This window comes from Haliotis rubra, unplaced genomic scaffold (genome assembly GCF_003918875.1).
Source record: "Haliotis rubra isolate DU_JTF1 unplaced genomic scaffold, ASM391887v1 Scf195, whole genome shotgun sequence".
Lineage (NCBI taxonomy): Eukaryota > Metazoa > Mollusca > Gastropoda > Lepetellida > Haliotidae > Haliotis > Haliotis rubra.
The window spans coordinates 1,483,038-1,503,438 of NW_025765947.1; the positions used below are offsets into that span (position 1 = coordinate 1,483,038).

The 20,401-nt window shown below is 38.6% G+C and overlaps 1 protein-coding gene across 2 annotated transcripts; it reads left to right on the forward strand.

Annotated features, from left to right (window-relative positions):
* Nucleotides 1-1,372: 1,372 nt before the first annotated feature.
* Nucleotides 1,373-20,353, forward strand: LOC124274862 (receptor-type tyrosine-protein phosphatase F-like). 2 transcript variants are annotated; one of them, XM_046710232.1, is made up of 12 exons: nucleotides 1,373-1,463; nucleotides 5,828-5,978; nucleotides 8,169-8,344; nucleotides 10,560-10,728; nucleotides 11,695-11,868; nucleotides 12,930-13,064; nucleotides 15,411-15,547; nucleotides 17,235-17,339; nucleotides 17,664-17,727; nucleotides 17,966-18,010; nucleotides 18,612-18,699; nucleotides 19,636-20,353. In XM_046710232.1, the coding sequence occupies exons 2-12, from the start codon at nucleotides 5,906-5,908 to the stop codon at nucleotides 19,754-19,756; spliced, it is 1,287 nt and encodes a 428-aa protein (XP_046566188.1). In that variant the 5' UTR covers nucleotides 1,373-1,463; nucleotides 5,828-5,905; the 3' UTR covers nucleotides 19,757-20,353. The 2 variants fall into 2 exon arrangements, with proteins under 2 accessions (XP_046566188.1, XP_046566187.1); XM_046710231.1 differs by lacking the exon at nucleotides 1,373-1,463 and adding an exon at nucleotides 2,192-2,440.
* The last annotated feature ends 48 nt before the right edge of the window (nucleotides 20,354-20,401 follow it).

Sequence of the window (20,401 nt, forward strand, 5' to 3'; positions counted from 1 at the left end):
GAAACTATTGCCAAGGCTGACAAGAATCTGCAACCGCCAAAGGGATCTCATTTAACAGTCGCTGAGGCAATGTAACATCTCGCTCTTATGTTAAATTCAATTTAAATGACTACACAAACTACGAAGTCATGTATTACTCCATGAAGTATAACCCCAGTTTTTCAATATATATTATGTTTGGTCATTGGATATCTTTTGTTTAGGAATCAACGCTGCGATATTATTATCTCTTATTATCTCTAACCGTGGTAATTTTGTAATTGATAGATTTGGAGGCGAAAAGGTCGAGTGTATCATAATATAAGGGATGTGTGATACACTAGATTAGCTTAGCGTTATATCGCATTTCAACCAATCCTTATTTATGTAAAACTTAACTTTTGGTTTCTGGAATGGCCTACTCTTATAAAAAGCAAATACAAACAAACACACACGAAATCTATATCTACAATTTTATTTTTTTACATATAGAAGCTTTGGGCTTGCAGCTCATAAGCTGCATAACTGGAACAGTGCATAGACATCAAGAATAATGTCCGGGTCTTGACAATTATGCTTGATAAATATGCATGATAAATGGATGGATTCAAGATTACGTTCTTTTGACTACCTAATCCTTTGCTCCAGAATTAGGTGTTATGAACACGCAGTTACACATAATTACTGTGGGACATTGCACCTAAACACATAAATAGTAAATCATTACACTTTCCGTAATAATAAGATTGAAAGTTCTTCTAAAATCAGAGTTGTAGGATTTCGACCGTATATTGAGGGTGTTTTCAGTGTCAAATATCGGTGATACCGGGTGTTCGCGAGGTGAGTGTAACTGCGTCACCTGTGATACCCATGACGTAAATATGCAAAGGCAAGTCAGCTCTTCAGGTACAAGGCGAAACTGGAATTTTTATAAGACAGGATTTATTTTGTTATTGATGCGTCACATCTGTAGAGGTACTCCATGCAACTACCGTAACACGTTTTAAAAGCTTCACTGATGCATCGGATGTTGTGTTTGCTTATCGTTTAACACCGCAATCAGCAATTGTCCAGCTATACGACAGTAGTTTGTAAACAATCGAGTCTGGACCAGACAATCTAATGAGTGACGCTGCGAGCATCCAATACGCCATTGGGATCAACGAGGTGGGAGGATCGTTGATTAGGACCAACATTCATCAGCCAAGTTAACGAGCCGTGAAGATTCGGGTTAGAATTGGTCTCCAGCAACCCATGCTTGTCGTAAAAGGCTCGGGTGGTCAGGCTCGCTGACTTGGTTGACACATATCATCCTATCCCCCCAATTGTGTAGATCCATGCTCATGCTGTTGGTCACTGGATTGTCTGGTTCAGACTCAATTACAGACAGCGGCATATAGCTGGAATATTGCTTAGTGCGGCGTTGAACAACAAACCAACCAGCCATGGGTCGCTGAAGATCACTTCTCACAGAATCTTAACAGGTATTGAATATTGTCACTCTAGTTTGTCACGTTCACATGTCACATTCTTTTGTCATTCAGTCTCAGTGGGTATTTCTGGAAACTCTTTGTCACCTTGAGTCCTTTTCTTGTCCCAAGTGTTATCAGTTTCTCGTACATGCCATCAGTATCACGCATAGATAGCTGATAAACTATGTACTAAGTGAACTTTAGATGAAATGTGCTTTCATTTTCGTCAAAGTATCCTGGGCCTCTGAAGAATAACTATGTACGGTCATCACATTTAATGAAACATGCTCCAAGAATCACAAGGTGTGGAATATATTAAAATATTTTTACACGTCTGAACTTTGTTCTTCTTTTCTGTGATTTATAGCTGAAAGTTACCCTAATAGAAACCTATGTCCGCTTCCGGCATCACATTAATGGCATCACTTCCGGTGGGAGGCGAGACAGGAAATATGCAGTGCGACTTTAATACCTAAATAACAGTCTTATACACCTGTTTAATAACGACGTCCTTCAACATCGGTGAATGTGACATTTGACATCCTATAGGGATATACTATTGCATTGTTTACATTCACGATTCAAAGGCTGCATAAGGAAGTGCATAAAGCTATCATGTTTGCGGCTATGCCAGTATTAGGTGCGTCCAGCCCACTCGTACAGTCCACGTTCAGTGCTGTGCAGATACGAGGGATCTAGGCGATCGAATAACACCTCGCCAGATTGCGAAATCTGCTCACGTTTGCCAAAGGTATCACATGATTGTAAATTGTCCGTTCTTATCGTGACCCACTTTACCGTATGACAGGACGGAGAACTCGGTAGTGTATCGTGTTCAGGTGTAAGGGTTCTATAGGTGTCACCTCAGTTCGCTCTGGTCCAGCAGCGGTGAATTTCTCCACAGTCGACACAAACTGACTTTCAAGATGACAACCACTCTGCGATACGGCTTGCTTTTAGTGGAAGTCATCTTTCTAGCTGGGATTCAGGTAACACGGCTACTGTTTTGCTTGTTTTGTAGGTCTCACTGAATTCGTTCAGATATCGTTAGAGCATTTATTACCTCGAGCGCGTTAGTATTTCAAGGGAGACAAATCTACTCGACTGACTATATGTAAGTTAAGTACAGATAAAATGAACTGATGTGCATGGAAGGTATTCTGTATAGATACAGACCTGAATCATTTCAAAATAAAGGGACCCGTAAAAATCTGGGTTAGAACTGATCTTCAGCAACCCATGCTTGTCGTAAGAGGCGACTAACAGGATCGGGTGGTCAGGCTCGCTGACTTAATATAATTGGTTGACACATGTCATCGTACTCCAATTGCATCGATCGATGCTCATGTTGTTGATAGCTGGATTGTCTGATCCACACGCGACTATTTACTGACTGCCGCCATATAGCTGGAATATTGCTAAGTACGGTTTAAAACTAAACCCACTCACTTACTCATGTATTGTAACACATCCTGGACCACATCCGATGACCACAACCATGACTCTCACTGACCAACACGCGTACTGACATCACCTAGATAGTAGATAGTGAATTTCATCAGCACAGTTAAATCAGAGACGGGTCGAGGTCAAATTCATCGTACCCCAATTGCACAGAACGATGCACATGCTGTTGATCACTGTATTGTATGGTCCAGACTCGATTATTTACAGACCGCCGCCATATAGCTGGAATATTGCTGAGTGCGGCGTAAAACTAAACTCACTCACTCAAAATAAAAGCATCAACATTCTTTCCACGTCCAAAGGAAATCCGGTCTGAATAGACATGGCCACAAACCCACAACATGGGCAATATATTTATTAGGTTGATGCCATACATGCTACATACACACTATAAACAACACTATACGGTAACTGTATACACTGCATGGTAACTTATATACACTACATGGTAACTATATACTCTACATGGTAATCACATACCATACATGGTAACTGTATACACCATATGGACATTGTATAAACTTCACGGATTCTGAAAACATTACATGAGAAATCTTTAACACATAAACACTCTATACATTCATGGACACTGGAGACACTATACGATCACTACCGGAGGAATATAATATACAGTATAGACATACTATGTATGCTACACATATATACTATACACACCTTGAGGTATGTATACGCTGCGCTAAATAGAGTACGTAACATATTCACATCAGTAGGTCACTGTTGTCAGCGCAGGGAGATATATTTCTCTTCATGGACACTAAAATAGCTAAACGAATACTATGTGCACTACTAGATCACGTTATACACCACCGGAGAAACATATAGATTCCATGGACACTGACATTAACACTAACACTGACACCGTATACTTATACATCATATCATTTGACTACTACACACATTACATGCCATAAATTATTATGGGCCAAGAGGCCGAGATTACGAAATACACTTCTGTCTGTCTATCTGTCTATAAATTAATACTATATACAAGAAACTGACGCTCAACAAGGACTCTATATACACTGCATGAGAAGCATACACTCAACAAGGACTCTATATACACCACATGATCAGTGTACACTCAACAAGGACACTATATATACTACATGAGAAGTGTACACTAAACAAGGACACTATATACACTACATGAGAAGTATACACTCAACAAGGACACTATACACACTACATGAGAAGTGTACACTCAACAAGGACACTATATACACTACATGAGAAGTGTACACTCAATAAGGACACTATACACACTACATGAGAAATATACACTCAACAAGGACACTATATACACTGCATGAGAAGTGTACACTCAACAAGGACACCATATATACTACATGTGAAGTATGCACTCAACAAGGACTCTATATACACCACATGATCAGTGTTCACTCAACAAGGACACTATATACACTACATGAGAAGTATACACTCAACAAGGACACTATACACACTACATGAGAAGTGTACACTCAGCAAGGACACTATATACACTGCATGAGAAGTGTACACTCAATAAGGACACTATACACACTACATGAGAAGTGTACACTCAACAAGGACACTATATACACTGCATGAGAAGTGTACACTCAACAAGGACACCATATATACTACATGTGAAGTATGCACTCAACAAGGACACTATATATAGAGCATGGGAAGTATGCACTCAACAAGGACACTATATATACTACATGAGAAGTTTACACTCAACAAATACACTATATATACTACATGTGAAGTATGCACTCAACAAGGACACTATATACACTACATGAGAAGTATGCACTCAACAAGGACACTATATACACTACATGAGAAGTTTACACTCAACAAGGACACTATATACACAACATGAGAAGTATGCATTCAACAAGGAATCTATACACACTATATACACTACATGAGAAGTATGCACTCAACAAGGACTCTATATACACTGCATGAGAAGTATGTACTCAACAAGGACTCTATATACACTGCATGAGAAGCACGCACTCAACAAGGAATCTATACACAGTACATGAGAAGTATGCACTCAACAAGGACACTATATACACTGCATGAGAAGCATGCACTCAACAAGGACACTATATACACTGCATGAGAAGCATACACTCAACAAGGACACTATATACACTGCATGAGAAGCATACACTCAACAAGGACACTATATACACTGCATGAGAAGTATGCACTCAACAAGGACTCTATATACACTGCATGAGAAGTATGCACTCAACAAGGACTCTATATACACTGCATGAGAAGTATGCACTTAACAAGGACTCTATATACACTGCATGGGAAGTATGCACTCAACAAGGACTCTATATACACTGCATGAGAAGTATGCACTCAACAAAGGACTCTATATACACTGCATGAGAAGCATGCACTCAACAAGGACACTATATACACTACATGAGAAGTATGCACTCAACAAGGACAATATACACAGTACATGTGAAGTATGCACTCAACAAGGACACTATACACGCTACATAAGTATTCACTCAACAAGGACACTATATACGCTACGTGAGAAGTTTACCCTCAACAAGGACCATTGTTTCCATGGTTTCCATAGCGTTCTATTATTTACATGGTATAATGTATGTGACATCCTAATTCTTTACTATGTGTTATATATGTAGTAGCTTATTGTCTGTTTACCTGGTGTAGTGTAATTAGTGTCCTAGTGTCCTACATAGTGTCAATAGAATCTATGTAGTTTATGTCGTGTTAGGTTGTGTGCATTGCTTTGTGGAAACTTTGGGCTTACACTATTCAGTATCTGATTATCCGACAATCCGATGTTTCTCGTGGAGTATTATATTCTCCATGTTTTACACCGCGATCATTATTCGTTTCAGAGCTCCTCATCTTTGACATCACCAAATCCTATCCCCGGCCTTAACGAAAACTGCACGACGGAGTGCAGTCCACCCGACATGGTGCAGTGTGAGCACAACGTGTGTGTGTGTAAACCTCCACTGACGAGTACAGGCACCTTTTGTGTCACCGGTAGGTAGAGGATCTGCTTCACGAAGACGACGACGACTACTCCTACTACTACCACCGCTACTGCTGTTGCTTCTACTTCTATTATTACCATACTACTGCGACTACTACTACCACGACTACAACTATACTACTACTATTGCTGCTGTTACTACTACTAGTCCAACTACTACTACTGCTTTTGCTGTTGCTTCTACTTCTATTATTACCATACTACTGCGACTACTACTACCACGACTTCAACTATACTACTTCTATTGCTGCTGTTACTACTACTAGTCCAACTACTACTACTGCTATTGCTGCTGCTTCTACTTCTATTATTACCATACTACTGCGACTACTACTACCACGACTACAACTATACTACTTCTATTGCTGCTGTTACTACTACTAGTCCAACTACTACTACTACTGCTATTGCTGTTGCTTCTACTTCTATTATTACCATACTACTGCGACTACTACCACCACGACTACAACTATATACTACTACTATTGCTGCTGTTACTACTACTAGTCCAACTACTACTACTGCTATTGCGGTTGCTTCTACTTCTATTATTACCATACCTACTACTACTACTACTACCACGACTACAACTATACTACTACTATTGCTGCTGTTACTACTGCTAGTCCAACTACTTCTACTGCTATTGCTGTTGCTTCTACTTCTATTATTACCATGCTACCGCGACTACTACTACCACGACTACAACTATACTACTACTATTGCTGCTGTTACTACTGCTAGTCCAACTACTTCTACTGCTATTGCTGTTGCTTCTACTTCTATTATTACCATACTACTGCGACTACTACTACCACGACTACAACTATACTACTACTATTGCTGCTGTTACTACTACTAGTCCAACTACTACTACTGCTATTGCGGTTGCTTCTACTTCTATTATTACCATACTACTGCGACTACTACTACCACGACTACAACTATACTACTACTATTGCTGCTGTTACTACTACTAGTCCAACTACTACTACTGCTATTGCTGTTGCTTCTGCTTCTATTATTACCATGCTACTGCGACTACTACTACCACGACTACAACTATACTACTACTATTGCTGCTGTTACTACTACTAGTCCAACTACTACTACTGCTATTGCTGCTGCTTCTACTTCTATTATTACCATACTACTGCGACTACTACTCACGACTACGACCACTATACTACTACTATTGCTGCTGTTACTACTACTAGTCCAACTACTACTACTGCTATTGCTGCTGCTTCTACTTCCATTATTACCATACTACTGCGACTACTACTACCACGACTACAACTATACTACTACTATTGCTGCTGTTACTACTACTAGTCCAACTACTACTACTGCTATTGCTGTTGCTTCTACTTCTATTATTACCATACTACTGTGACTACTACTACCACGACTACAACTATACTACTTCTATTGCTGCTGTTACTACTACTAGTCCAACTACTACTACTGCTATTGCTGCTGCTTCTACTTCTATTATTACCATACTACTGCGACTACTACTACCACGACTACAACTATACTACTACTATTGCTGCTGTTACTATTACTAGTCCAACTACTACTACTGGTATTGCTGTTGCTTCTACTTCTACAACTACTGCTACTGCTGCTGCTTCTGCTACCACCACTAATACTACTACCATTACGACTACGACGACGACTAATACTGCTGCACTTCTACTACTGCTGCTGCTTCTACTACTACTACCACTACAAAGACGACTACAACACAGTACTAGTACAACTACGAAACAGTACTACTACTGTTGCTGCTATTTCTTTTTCTTCTCTTACTACTACTACTACTACTACTACTACTACTACTACTACTACTACCACTATTACTACTCAAAAACGATATGAAATGAAAACAAAATTCCTCTTCAAATACCACTAAATTCAAAGTTCATTTTTTACACTTTGTGTTTTCATGACTGTATATATGTATCATCAATGACATGCAACACTTTGAGCGAGATGAAACATTTAACTTGTGTATATCATATTGACAACAAACATCGCACCCTGTTTGTCAGTCTCGGCATTTGGATTTATTCTAGACACCGGCGGAATCATTCTACCGTCATTATTATCACACCATTATCATCACTATTACAATTTGCCCCGGTTACGTTTCTGTACAAATCGGTCTTTTACAGAACCAGGTAACATTGGGGACTTCAACGCTACCGATGTGACGAATACCTCTGTGAGTCTGTCTTGGGAAGCGCCCACGACACCCGGTGTTATACAGTATTATGATATAGTTTTCAATGCAAATGGAATATGTTCCCAAGAGGTTGTGTACAAGTGCACGGAGACTTCACGACAACCGGTATGTGAATCTTGGCCACTCTAACCATATCATCTTAACACAGAAGACGAGTAATAACATTTGACATAAAATACTGAATTAATGTAACTTATAAGAACTTATTATTCTATTTTCTATAAAAGGCAACCGATTATTGCATTATTTTAAAGTACCTTTTTGTGGGTAATAATGTTCACATTCTGTTTCAAGAGTTCGTTTAAGGAAACTAGCAAACGTAACTTATAACAGGGAGACTATATAAGGGGGAGAGGTCACTCCTCGGAAAGCCCCTAAGCGTATGCCTCGGCTCGTCGCGTGACCAGTTTAGGTAATATGGCGGAAGCGTAGGTTTTAAGATTGAGCCCGGTATATTTTCAGCAGCTGATTACATACGTTGAGTGTTGTGACAACTGAAAACCTACATGTTGAAGATAAGTTACCTATTCTGTCACTTCATTTTAAGTCAAATAATTGTTATTAGTGTCAGTATTAGTACAGTAGATTTGTAGTAAAGTTCCAAGTCGGCATGTTGTAGCTCACTGGCTTCAATTCTCAGTACACAGCGAAGAAAGACTCAATTCTATCGCTAAAAACTTCTTTCACATATTCGTTTAATTTTTAGAAGGGAAATATACCTTTAGTTGAAAGGTGTTTGCAAGTAATAGTGATAGTTTTATAACTAAAATTTTTTTGTTAGGGTGTATTTGAGGTGTGTGAAAAATATGACATATCGCCGATCAGCCATTGAAATACTACAGGGCATTGTTTGAGTGTTTCTAGTTATTGTTCTAAAACATCTTTCACATACATCTTTAATTTTCATAAGGGGAATATACCATCTGGTGAAAGGTGTTTGCAAGTAACAGTGATAGTATTACAATTTAAATTTTTTTGTTTGGGTGTATTTGAGGTGTGTGAAAAATATGACATATCGCCGATCTGTTCTGATACGCCATTGATGCTTGTGATGCTTGAGTGTTATAGTTCTAAAACTTCTTTCTTTCTTGTTGATCTTAGTATTTGACAAAGCTGGAAAGGTGTTTACAACGCTTTGTGATAGTTCTAAACTTTCTGTTTTTGAGGGGTCTGTGACAGTGTCAGATAACATTCTGTCAATGTCCATGCCATTCCACACATGCAATAAGATATCTGAATTAGTTACTAATGTAAAAAGATGTCTCAAAGTAGATTTTAAAAAAAGGACAGCTGATGTTAACACATGTTTTCTACCGATAGTTTTGCGTTCTTTAACATGTTTGGGGAGGGATGGCCGTGGTGTATCATTTCTTCTTTCATTCACATATGTATTTCTTTCTTTTGTTCTTTTTCTTTATTTCTTTCATTCATTCACATATAATTCTTGCTCTTAATTCGTTCTTTCATTCATTGTAAAATTCCGACTAATACAAAACACTGGCTGAAGTACTGTTAAACGCAGCCGAAGTTGCGCTGGGAATGAACAAGTCACTGTGTGCGTTGGAGCATGACGAGGCACACGTTAATTAGTACAAATGGTTAAGAAAGCAACCTTTTTGTGATGAATAATGTTAAAGTAGTGTTTCAATTGTTCGTTTAAGGAAACTAGCATTGACGAACACTTCTTGTCTTCTGACAACAAGTCAATAAACAACACATAACATTCCTTCCTCGAATATATTAAGACCATGACATTTTGTTTTGAAGAATGTGCATGTAACAACCTTGATGATGAATGAATGAATTTCACAGCGGGAGACACCAGCAATGGGCTTCAAATGTTGTTCACTCAGAAACCGCCACCCACAAACATTCGGAAAAAGACAAAACAGCAAATTCATACTTAATCGACACGTTTCTAGACCAATAATTACCACGTTTCAACAAACATGTATAAAATGAAGTGTGAACTTCATTTGCCTTTCACCGGTGAAGATCCGGGTTAGAACTGATCTTCAGTAACCCATGCTTGTCGTATGAGGCGACTAACGGGGTCGGGTGTTCAGGCTCGACACATATCACTTGGTAGACACATATGATCGTATCCCACTTGTGTAGATCGATGCTCATGCTGTTGATCACTGGGTTGTCTGGTCCAGATTTGAATGTTTACAGACCGCCGCCATATAGCTGTAATATTGCTGACTGCGGCGTAAAGCTAACCTCATCCATTCATTCATTTGCCTCTCATAGTTATCATTATGATATAAAAGCACCGATTTGAGGTAAAACTGTTTACGCTAGATTAGTTTTTTTTCAGCAAGGATGCAGGGTCACGATGCTGACTGCTCCCAACGATTGCCAGAGCGACATGTCTTACAACGTATCGTCGTTAAGTCCATATACAAACTTCACCGTCAGCATCAGTGCCAGGAATGATTTATATAGTGGACCAAATTCAACGTTATTCATACAAACGGAAATATCAGGTTGGTAACTGGTTGTTGCCTGTCATGCAAAAGTGCACGAGAGTTTTAACTTGACTTCAGAGATCCAGCGTTTTCTCTCGTCTCACATACATGGTGGTCCCGGGGAGCCCTAATTATTAGTGTTAAGGGTCATTGCAGGCAGTATGAGGGTCCGGTGAAGTATCAGTGTAGAGAACTACGTTTTGATAATTTATTGAGTCTTGAGAGATTGATAATTGATCATATGGACACAGGTCATGACTGTCGACACGATGCATGCAACTGCTCAGAAAGAAACAACCAAACAATCAGCAAAGTAATAGATGTGTTTTGAGTACAAATATGATATTATGCGTCCCTTTAGACTCGGTGATTTTTTTCTGCGTTCATTCTCTACATGTGGGCGTAGGAGACGCACATTGACGCGTTTCGTAAACCCCTGAGAGATACTTACCTTATCACATTGCGTATATTCACTAGTTTATTTAAATCCCTTTGGGTTATTATACTTGAAGTCTTTGCAAATGGTTGCAGTTCTTGTTCTGTGCTTGTTCTATGCTTGCTGTGGGTGATCAGGCTCTGTGGCTGCGTGGTATTTCCCAGACTGGAATCGTTTTGTGTTCATTATATCGATCACAATTTTGTCTGCTTCATACTCAATTATTAAGAATACAGAATAAGGCCTTGTATCGGGTAAGCGATTCATGAATTAACTGTATTAACACTGAATATGTTGGGCTAATTGCAGCTTCGGATAACATTAAATAATTGCATGATGTACAGATACGAAATCATTATTTATTTTAGTTTCACTGACGTTTAAGACATTAAAAATAACACATTCCATGATAAAAAACTAACTTACATAGTTTCCCGATATCACGAAGAAAACGTATTATGTAATAAAATTAATTTTGGATCCGTGAAATATTCCGCCGATTACCTTTTTGTTGAACTCATTATTAATACATTTTGAATATTTTCTAGCCCCTTTACAACCAAGAGGCGTCTATGCAACCGTTCTGAACACCTCCACTATCAAGGTGACCTGGGTACAGCCGACACAAGACAACGGCCCCACCTGGTACAACGTCACAGTGTTGGAGGCGACTGGGAGACGCTCGTCAAACTTCTCCATCAAGACTATAATACTGGTCGATGGTACGGGACTAACAGCTTAGGGTGCAATAATATAACTGATCCATTCTGATCAGCCTTCAGCATGATCAATGCAGTGCACAGGTGTATACATCTGAGAAATGGCGGGTGGACATGCATTTGTTGGTTTTAAAATTATAGCTACAGTTACGGTGTTACTAAATGTGAGCTGACATATTTAAGATAATATTCAACGGGATATTAGTATTTACTTTTGATTATGGAATTTGATTTTACAGAGTATTAAAAATCTTAATTTTCCCGTGATATTGAACAGTCAAATTTGGCCTTAATGTTCGGAAATGGATTATTGTTTTTGCGCCTGATTGAATAATTTAATTTTACACTGTATGTTTTACATACATTTGCAAATAATGTTGAACAATTATGATATATTTCAGCTCAATGTTGAAACAAAGACCTGTGTATCTAAACCCTACGGAAGATCGTTGATCTCATCACGAACGTTTGACAAAAATATCTTCCGACCACAATTAAGTCTGTTTATGGTGTTACCTTAAGAACTGGAATTAGAAAACAAACGTCAGTATTAGGATTAAGGATTAGGATTCTAAAAGGTTATCGGGCGTTGGGGTAGCGTCGTGGTGAAAGGCCTTTGCCCGTAACGCCGATGACCCGGGTTCGATTCCCCATATGGGTACAATGTGTGAAGCCCATTTCTGGTGTCCCCAGCCGTGATATTGCTGGAATATTGCTAAAAGCGGCGTAAAACTGGATTCTGTCCAAAAGACTCCAAACGTGCATCGTCTTTAACGTCATTTGATCAAGAACATGGTGTTCGAATTGACAATGTTTCTCCATCTGGCATAACGGGATCAGGTGGTCAGGCTCGCTGGCTTGGTTGCCACATATCATCGGTTCCCAGTTGCGCAGATCGATGCTCATGCTGTTGATCCCTGGATTGTTTGGTCCAGATTCGATTATTTACAGACCGCCGCCATATAGCTGGAATATTGCTGAGTGTGGCGTAAAACTCAACTCACTCTCTCACTCACTTTCTCCATCTGGCATATATTTGTGTAAGGTGAATCTTTACATTCCAGGGTTCAATACAACGTCATGTGAGGTGCCAGGTCTCCTAAGTTCGTGGGAGTACAAGTTCACGGTGACGGCTTACACTCCCGCAGGCTCTGCGCATGCTCCAAACGCGTCAAGTGTCGTAATGACATCCCCAGCAGGTATGATTATCAAATGTAACGTAATAGTACGGATTATATGTTGTCTGGGTCGGAAGTATTTAAGGCACAGAGGAGGGCTTATGCATAAATTGGAAATATATGGCATTAAAGGTAGATTGTTAGAGTGGTTATGTAATTACATATGTAATCGCTATTAAAAGGTCTTTGTTAATGGAACTCTGTCTAAACCAAGGCTACTCCAAGCTGGCGTCCCACAGGGATCAGTGTTGGGTCCGTTTTTATTCATTGCTTATGTAAATGATATTGCTGATGACTTAGATTGCATAACGCGACTATTTGCAGATGACACATCATTAGGCGAGGCTTCTGGAAATCTTAACAGAATAGAAACCTCATTAAACGTAAATCTCAGAAGGTTAAACGACTGGGCAAACAAGTGGTTGATATCATACAACCCAGATAAGACAGAATCAGTACTTTTCTCACTTAAAGATGATATTTGCTCGATTAACTTATTATTTGACGATAAGATTGTTAAAACGGTAGAAGATCATAAACATTTGGGGATAATACTTTCATCGAACGGCAAATGGTAATCACTTGTATCTAATATTGTTTCCAAAACCTCTAAAATGATTTACTCAATGAGAAAACTTAAATATATTCTTAATAGAAATACACTTCTAAAGATTTACACAGTTTTTATAAGACCTCACTTTGAGTACGCATGCGAAGTCTGGGATGGCTGCGGAAAAGAACTAAGTTTAAAATTAAAAGGCTCCAGATGGAAGCTGCAAGAAGTATTACAGGACTTCCCAAATATTCTTCTTTTAATTCACTATTTTTAATTCACTATATTATGAAACAGGCTTGGAAGCACTATCAGAGCGTAGAAGAATAAGAAAATTGTCTTTGTTCTATAATATTCAAAACAACAAAAGTCCAATCTACCTAAAAGAAATAATTCCTCAGTTCGTGGGCTCCAGGAGTCAATATAATCTAAGAAATTCAGGAAATATCTGCTTGCCAAGAACAAGAATAAAAAATTCTCATGAGTCGTTCTTCCCATCGACTATAAGATTGTGGAACAAATTATCAAAGTTTAAATCGAGCATAATAACATCATATAAAGCAGCTCCACTGTACTTTTCTTACGTATTAGAAAATTTAACATATTCCATACTCAACTACGTCATGAAGCTAGTAGATTAAGTTACGATCTGTACAGAGTAGGGCTAATCATTGATCCATCCTGCGCATGTAGAAACCCATGCGAAAATGCTCATCACTATTTCTTACAATGTTCTTTATACAATCACCATAGAAAGATCATGCTTAAAGCTATTCAAGATGTATGTGGTAGTAATTCTGTGATTACATTATCTGTTATTTTAAACGGCAATGTAGATCTGACAAATCATAAAAATGAAATTGTACATCACTATATATGCAAATCTGAACGATTCCAGTAGTCGTCTCTCTATACACCTTTTGTATTATAACATTTCCCACTGTTATCTTTCAGTCTTTTTGGGGCGGTGGGGTAGCGTAGTGGTTAAAGCGTCCGCTCGTCACGCCGAAGACCCGGGTTCGATTCCCCACATGGGCACAATGTGTTAAGCCCATTTCTGGTGTCTCCCGCCGTGATATTGCTGGAATATTGCTAAAAGCGGCGTAAAACTAAACTCAGTCAGTCAGTCAGTCTTTCAGTCTTTCTCTGTCTCTGTTTCTAATAATTGCTTGTGATGTAATTAGTTATTGTAAATATCTTGGAGGGGGGTTTAATAAGTTGAAAGAACTTGTCCCCGATCCTTTTCACATTGTGAATAAAATATGTTTAAACTAAGTATTTAAGGTTTGAACGCAACGACGCCGACTTTGGACTTGTGTCTTATCCTGATGTTACCACAAACAGAGGGAATGAAACTAGCAACAAATAAATAGCCCCAAAAGATACACCCGATCCCACCCCCCCAACATACTAAATAATCATACTGTATGTCAATGACAGTTATGTCGAAAGGCTAGCCTGGTGGTTAATGCGTTCACCTGTCCCGTGTTCGATTCTTCGAATTCATAAGGGTACAACGTGTGAAGTCCACTTCTAGAATCCCCTGGAGTATTGCTAAAAGCCTAAGACCTCACTCAACCACTCACTTATACTAAAGCATGTATCCTTATCCTGGCCTTATTCTACAATCTGCCATGGATTTGGAAATTCGCGATTCAGACTTGTCAATCAGAGGTTTCAAATCACAATATACACCTCAGTTATTTGACGTCCGTCCCACCCTGAAGGGTACTTCTTTCTCAAACCTTTTGTAGTCACTTTGAAATATATTATTAGAGTTGCACATCACATGAGGTTTTCCTCTTCAACCACAGCGCCTGGCCCTGTTGAGAACCTGACAGCCACCACTGTACCCGAGCCCTACTTTGGCACGATACTCACGTGGAATTGTCCCGAGGAGAAACAGAGGAATGGGCGTATTCTGAAGTACACCGTACATTACAAGGGTGATGTATGTATATCGGATGTGAAGGTTTTCATTCATTCATTCATTCATTTATTCATAAAATGAACACATTTTCAACTCGATGATAACATCACGAAACACAAAGATAGCTCTAGGTAAAAGGACCATTTACTATGAACCAATGCATGATTCCACTTCCATAACACTTGATAAAGTGACTATTGTTTGATATCCCAAATTATTATTAATATTTCTCGTCACGATGTGGATCATGTGGTTTTCACCGCTTAAACAGTTCGGTGTGGATACTTTGTATCTGTCGTAATCATCATAATAGGGGCGGTAGGGTAGTCCAGTAGTTAAAGCGTTCACTCGTCACGTCGAACATCATCGTGTTCGATTCCCCACATGGGCACAATGTGTGAGGCCTATTTGTGGTGTTCCCCGCAGTGATATTGCTGGAATATTGCTAAAACCTGCGTAAAACCATACTCAGTTATTCATTGACTCACTCGTAAAGCATATATACCACTTCCTTTTGGTCTGTCAGTGGCGTTTGTAACCAAACTGTAATGCATTCAAAATGTTTTGCAAGAAATACACGATAAATTACTCTTCTCTGTTCCCGTTTGTTCTTGCATTATTATTTCTCAATTTTACCATTCAATTATCTCATATGAACGTATGGACATGTGTACAATTCCCTCAGTTGAACATGTCCACAATTCCCTCATATAAACATATGAACATGTCAACAATCCCTCATATGAACATATGAACATGTCCACAATCCCCCATATGAACATATGAACATGTCCACAATCCCTCATATAAACATATGAACATGTCCACAATCCCTAATATATACATATGAACATGTCCACAATCCCCCATATGAACATATGAACATGTCCACAATCCCTCATATAAACATATGAACATGTCCACAATCCCTAATATATACATATGAACATGTCCACGATCCCTCATATAAACATATGAACATGTCAATCCCTCATATGAACAAATGAACCTCATATGAACATATGAACATGTCCACAATCCCTCATATGAACATATGAACATGTAAACAATCCCTCATATAAACATATGAACATGTCCACAATCCCTCATATGAACATATGAACATGTCAACAATTCCCTCATATGAACATATGAACATGTCAACAATCCCTCATATGAACATATGAACATGTCAACAATCCCTCATATGAACATATGAACATGTCCACAATCCCTCATATAAACATATGAACATGTCCACAATTCCCTCATATACTAGTAAACATATGAACATGTCAACAATCCCTCATATTAACATATGAATATGTCAACAATCCCTCATATGAACATATGAACATGTCCACAATCCCCCATATAAACATATGAACATGTCCACAATTCCCTCATATACTAGTAAACATATGAACATGTCAACAAATCCCTCATTTGAACATATGAACATGTCCACAATCCCTCATATGAACATATGAACATGTCCACAATTCCCTCATATACTAGTAAACATATGAACATGTCCAAAATCCCTCATATAAACATATGAACATGTCAACAATCCCTCATTTGAACATATGAACATGTCCACAATCCCTCATATGAACACGTGAACATGTCCACAATCCCTCATATGAACATATGAACATGTCAACAATTCCTTCATATGAAGATAAATACATGTACGTGTATGCAGGTATCCCAGGAAGAGCATTACGGGAGCTACAAGCCTGAGGATCCCTGCACGGACACGAAGTCAATGTTCGTGCCGATGGCTCCCGTCATTAACTACACGTTTACAGTAAGTATGCCAGAACGTGATGTATATCATATCGATTTGAAGAATGACCGGTGATTTACGAGCAACCATGGAATGATGTGGGTGTGATGGGGTGCCTCAGATTTACCATGAAAACAGATATAATTATGCTTTAATGTTTCGTCAAAGGTATTTGTGTTTATATTTTAAATCATATATTTTTGTACATAGTGATCGAAATGATTATACACAATCGATGAACAGGAATTGTTATATTAAATCGATATTTTGTAATGTGCAAGTCAGATACAAGAATCATATTTCAGTATATCATACTAACGTATATTCTTGAATAATCTGTTACAGGTTTTTGCAAATGCGGAATTTAAGGGTGAAAAGAAATCAATTATTTCAAGAATGGATCCTGAGCGTAAGGAAATATTTGGCATCATTTATGATCTTATCGTGTAACGTTCCATGTGAAGGTTTAACACATTTGTGGATATAAGTGTTCTTCGATGACCAATTTCTTGGATAACAACTTCTTGTATTTTGTGAGTGCGACTTTGTCAAGCTTGAGTTGCTCATTCCACAAGTAAACGTACTGTGGTAACATTTGCTTTACAGTACCAGTAGACTGACCCTACATGTATTCTGTTTTTACACAGGTATGGTGTTCGTGTTGCCAGCAAGGGCCGATAAAACATCCGACTGTATGTATATCTTGACCATCTTTCCCCAAACTACATAGGTCGGTTCCAGACTTTCGCAGTATTTAAAGTGCAGGTTCAATCTGCCTTTGACCTGTTTCTGATTACCCACTTAAATGCTATGTACAGCCCATTCCAGCCCCCGACACTACCTGCTCCACCAGCGTTAACTTAAAGGTTGTAATTGTGTGTAGTCTCCACCATTGTAGGAGGGGCTCTCATTGCTTTCCCATACCGATTATCATTAATAGTACAGTGTGTAAAGCCTAATCTTGGCTTCCCTGTTTGTAAGAAGTGACAAACGATTGTCTGGTTACGTTTGTCTGTGAGACATCGTGCCCAAACACCGGGGGCCGTTGCTTTTGATATCTATCAATGGAGTATGTATTGTAAAATAATGATCTGTTTTTCGATTATGACACTCAGCTGCAAAGAAGCAAAGGAAAAAAATGCAATTTCCATAAAGCGTAAATAAAGCACATAAATATTCAAGCAAATGACGATTCCGGGTCTAAATTGGGTCTGCAGGGTGTGGAACCATTGTACTTACCTTGTCAGCTTGTCAGTGTGCATCAATAATTAACTATCGATTTATTTCCCCTAGCCTCCAAAAGTCTGCTCATCGTCTCAGCTGTCTGTGGTACCATCATTGTCATCCTTCTTGCTGTGATTGCATTGCTGGTTGTATACACGTATGTATCACTTGTTTAAGGAAGATGTTTTATTGTAAATAAACTGCAATAACATCACCATGAAAACATATGGTTGGTACAGGGGTAGCGATGTCTTTAGTCAGAATATGTCAGCTTGCTGACAGGGTGAACCTGTTTGGTCACGTGGACAGGTCGTCCGACATCGGATCAGAAGGTTCGTGGTTCGAATTTCATTACGGGACACCCCAAAGAAAGGACAGGTTGCCTTCGAAGTTAGTACTGTAGTGTTTTAAGCATAAATTTATTCCGGAGCATTCGCTCTTTTCCATCACACCGTAACCAAGCCTTGGTTTGATTGATCGGAAGATAAAGAAAAACAAGACCACATATTTTTTTCTTTTCTTCATTCAAATCAGTAGATACAAATATACACAATAGCTAATGCAACAGAACTAGTACACAATAAGACAGACGTTCATATGGGTAGGCATTACACATACTGGAAATATCATTAATATTACGCTGGGAATATATGCAACAGAGATGACCATTTTCTGTCAAATATTTTTTTAGTTTTGTTGGCAATAAACTTTTCTGTCATGAAAATATCACACAATATTTTTACAAATGCATCCAGTGATTACATATTTTTTTTAATACTTGATACATGGCTGTATTTTTTTACCAGCAAGAAGTATATGGTTCATTAGGTCGGTATTATTTCCGCCAATTAAGACTGTATATTTTGTCAGGGTAAAATGTTCTGATGATGTATCTTCAGTATACTCTTTCAGTTTGAACACAGTTCGTTAGCCAAAGACATATGCACTCATATCGTAATCGACTCCGCAATCTTTTTTCAAACTGGTGATCATTTAACGAATACACAATTTTAATATATGTAATGTCACTTACGTGCCAGCATGGACGATACGACACCAACAATATGTTAAATTCCCTCGTTTTTGTCTTCAGGCGCATCCTTCCGTCTAGGAGAATACAGAATGCTCAACAAAAAAAGTCTCTGGGAACAAGCAACAAATCGTACCGCAGTTTTAAGACTGAGCAGAATGTGGAGAAGCCTTACATCAGATGATGAGGACAGCGGAAAGAAAACCGGAAAGAGGACACTTCAAGACGTTCAGTCAAAACTCATGGCTTTTATCATGTGCCTGTTTACATTTATCTAAATAGTTCTTTAAGTTTCCTATGTCTACCAGAATTGTGTCAACATTCTTCAGGAAGATGCAGTTACATCTTGCAGTTCCCTCAGAGTTGACCAGGTGAGGGTATTCGTGGAACACTATGAGATGAACTGATCCTATTTCTTTGAAATTTAAGAGTCTAAGTGTCTCTGTTGTCTTTGTTTTGTTTTGTGTGATACAAAGAAGCATTGATCAAGAGCCAATGATACAGAGAGACCCAAATGCCTCGAATGATCACACAAAGGAGATGTTAGTCTCATAATATCTGAATTTTGTTGTTGTTGATTTTCAGGTTATTGTTTGCTTTATTATGCACGGTTGACTGTATCAACTATTGCCAAGGACAATTATCTTGTGTGCATGTCCTTCAATTTCTTCTTGTATGCTTTGTATAACAGATGGAAATGAAATACTCCAGCATCGTAAAAGAAATGATTTGATTCGTCAAAAGTGTTACCAAAGAAATAAATTAAAATGCTTAAAAAACAGCTCATTTGTTCGTTGTGTTTATTATCTCAAAATCCGCGTGAGTGTCC

Bases quoted from the DNA above. Each gene is read 5' to 3' on its own strand.
- LOC124274862 (XM_046710231.1), top strand. From the start codon at position 2,378: ATGACAACCACTCTGCGATACGGCTTGCTTTTAGTGGAAGTCATCTTT. The intron at 8,345-10,559 runs GTATGTGAATCT...GTTTTTTTTCAG, and splicing joins CGGAGACTTCACGACAACCG to CAAGGATGCAGGGTCACGAT. The intron at 18,700-19,635 runs GTATGTATCACT...TTTTGTCTTCAG, and splicing joins GCATTGCTGGTTGTATACAC to GCGCATCCTTCCGTCTAGGA.